The sequence below is a fragment of the Phalaenopsis equestris genome, unplaced genomic scaffold (genome assembly GCF_001263595.1).
Source record: "Phalaenopsis equestris unplaced genomic scaffold, ASM126359v1 Scaffold186137, whole genome shotgun sequence".
NCBI lineage: Eukaryota > Viridiplantae > Streptophyta > Magnoliopsida > Asparagales > Orchidaceae > Phalaenopsis > Phalaenopsis equestris.
The window spans coordinates 1-659 of NW_018206086.1; the positions used below are offsets into that span (position 1 = coordinate 1).

A 659-nucleotide genomic window follows, 5' to 3' on the forward strand; every position below is an offset into this window, starting at 1 on the left:
ATAAAAATTGTGTGGTATGTATGTAAATTTCCCATCTCATTTTTTTATTCCCTCTTTGGTTGCTGCAGATCTAAACCAAGTCTAGCTGCTCTTGTTGGTTGCATGATGCCATTTATGCTGGGAGTATGCTTTCTTTGCCCTTCCATGGACTGCCTCTGGCACAAATATCACTATTGCCCAAATTGTAAAGAAAAGGTAAAAAATATTTTTTCATGTAAGACACCATTTTCTATATTGCAAATCTCATAGGTGATATTCCGATGAAATTAAACATTCAGCTCTTGTGTTACAGGTTGCCTACTTTGAAAAATCAGATCCTTGTATTGTGGTGGATCCAACTAATTGGACGGAGCCCAGTTATGCCATCCCCAGGTTTGTTTGAACTCTCTCTCAAGTTTTTGCGGATATATATACATATAAATTTACGGTTTTTGCTTTTGGATTTGTAAATAATGAAGTCCTCTTGTAAAAATTAAAAATGTGATATTGACCATTTGGATGTCTTTCTGTGGTGCACTAATTTATGTAAACTTCTACTTGGGAACTCTGCAAATGCTTAAACATTGTTGAATGCTTGAGCATCCATGATTTGAGAAATAGTTTTTTTTGACAATTTGAAATTTAATTTTCCAAGAGATTTTTATTGGTTTATTGTAATA

The 659-nt window shown here is 33.7% G+C and overlaps 1 protein-coding gene across 1 annotated transcript; it reads left to right on the top strand.

Annotated features, from left to right (window-relative positions):
- Positions 1–68: 68 nt before the first annotated feature.
- LOC110034395 (lipopolysaccharide-induced tumor necrosis factor-alpha factor-like) lies at positions 69–617 on the top strand (the record flags this gene model as incomplete). Its single annotated transcript, XM_020738663.1, is given in 2 exon segments — positions 69–195; positions 293–617. Coding segments are annotated over 2 exon segments (217 nt in total), but the record flags the coding sequence as incomplete, so codon positions are not given.
- Positions 618–659: the final 42 nt, after the last annotated feature.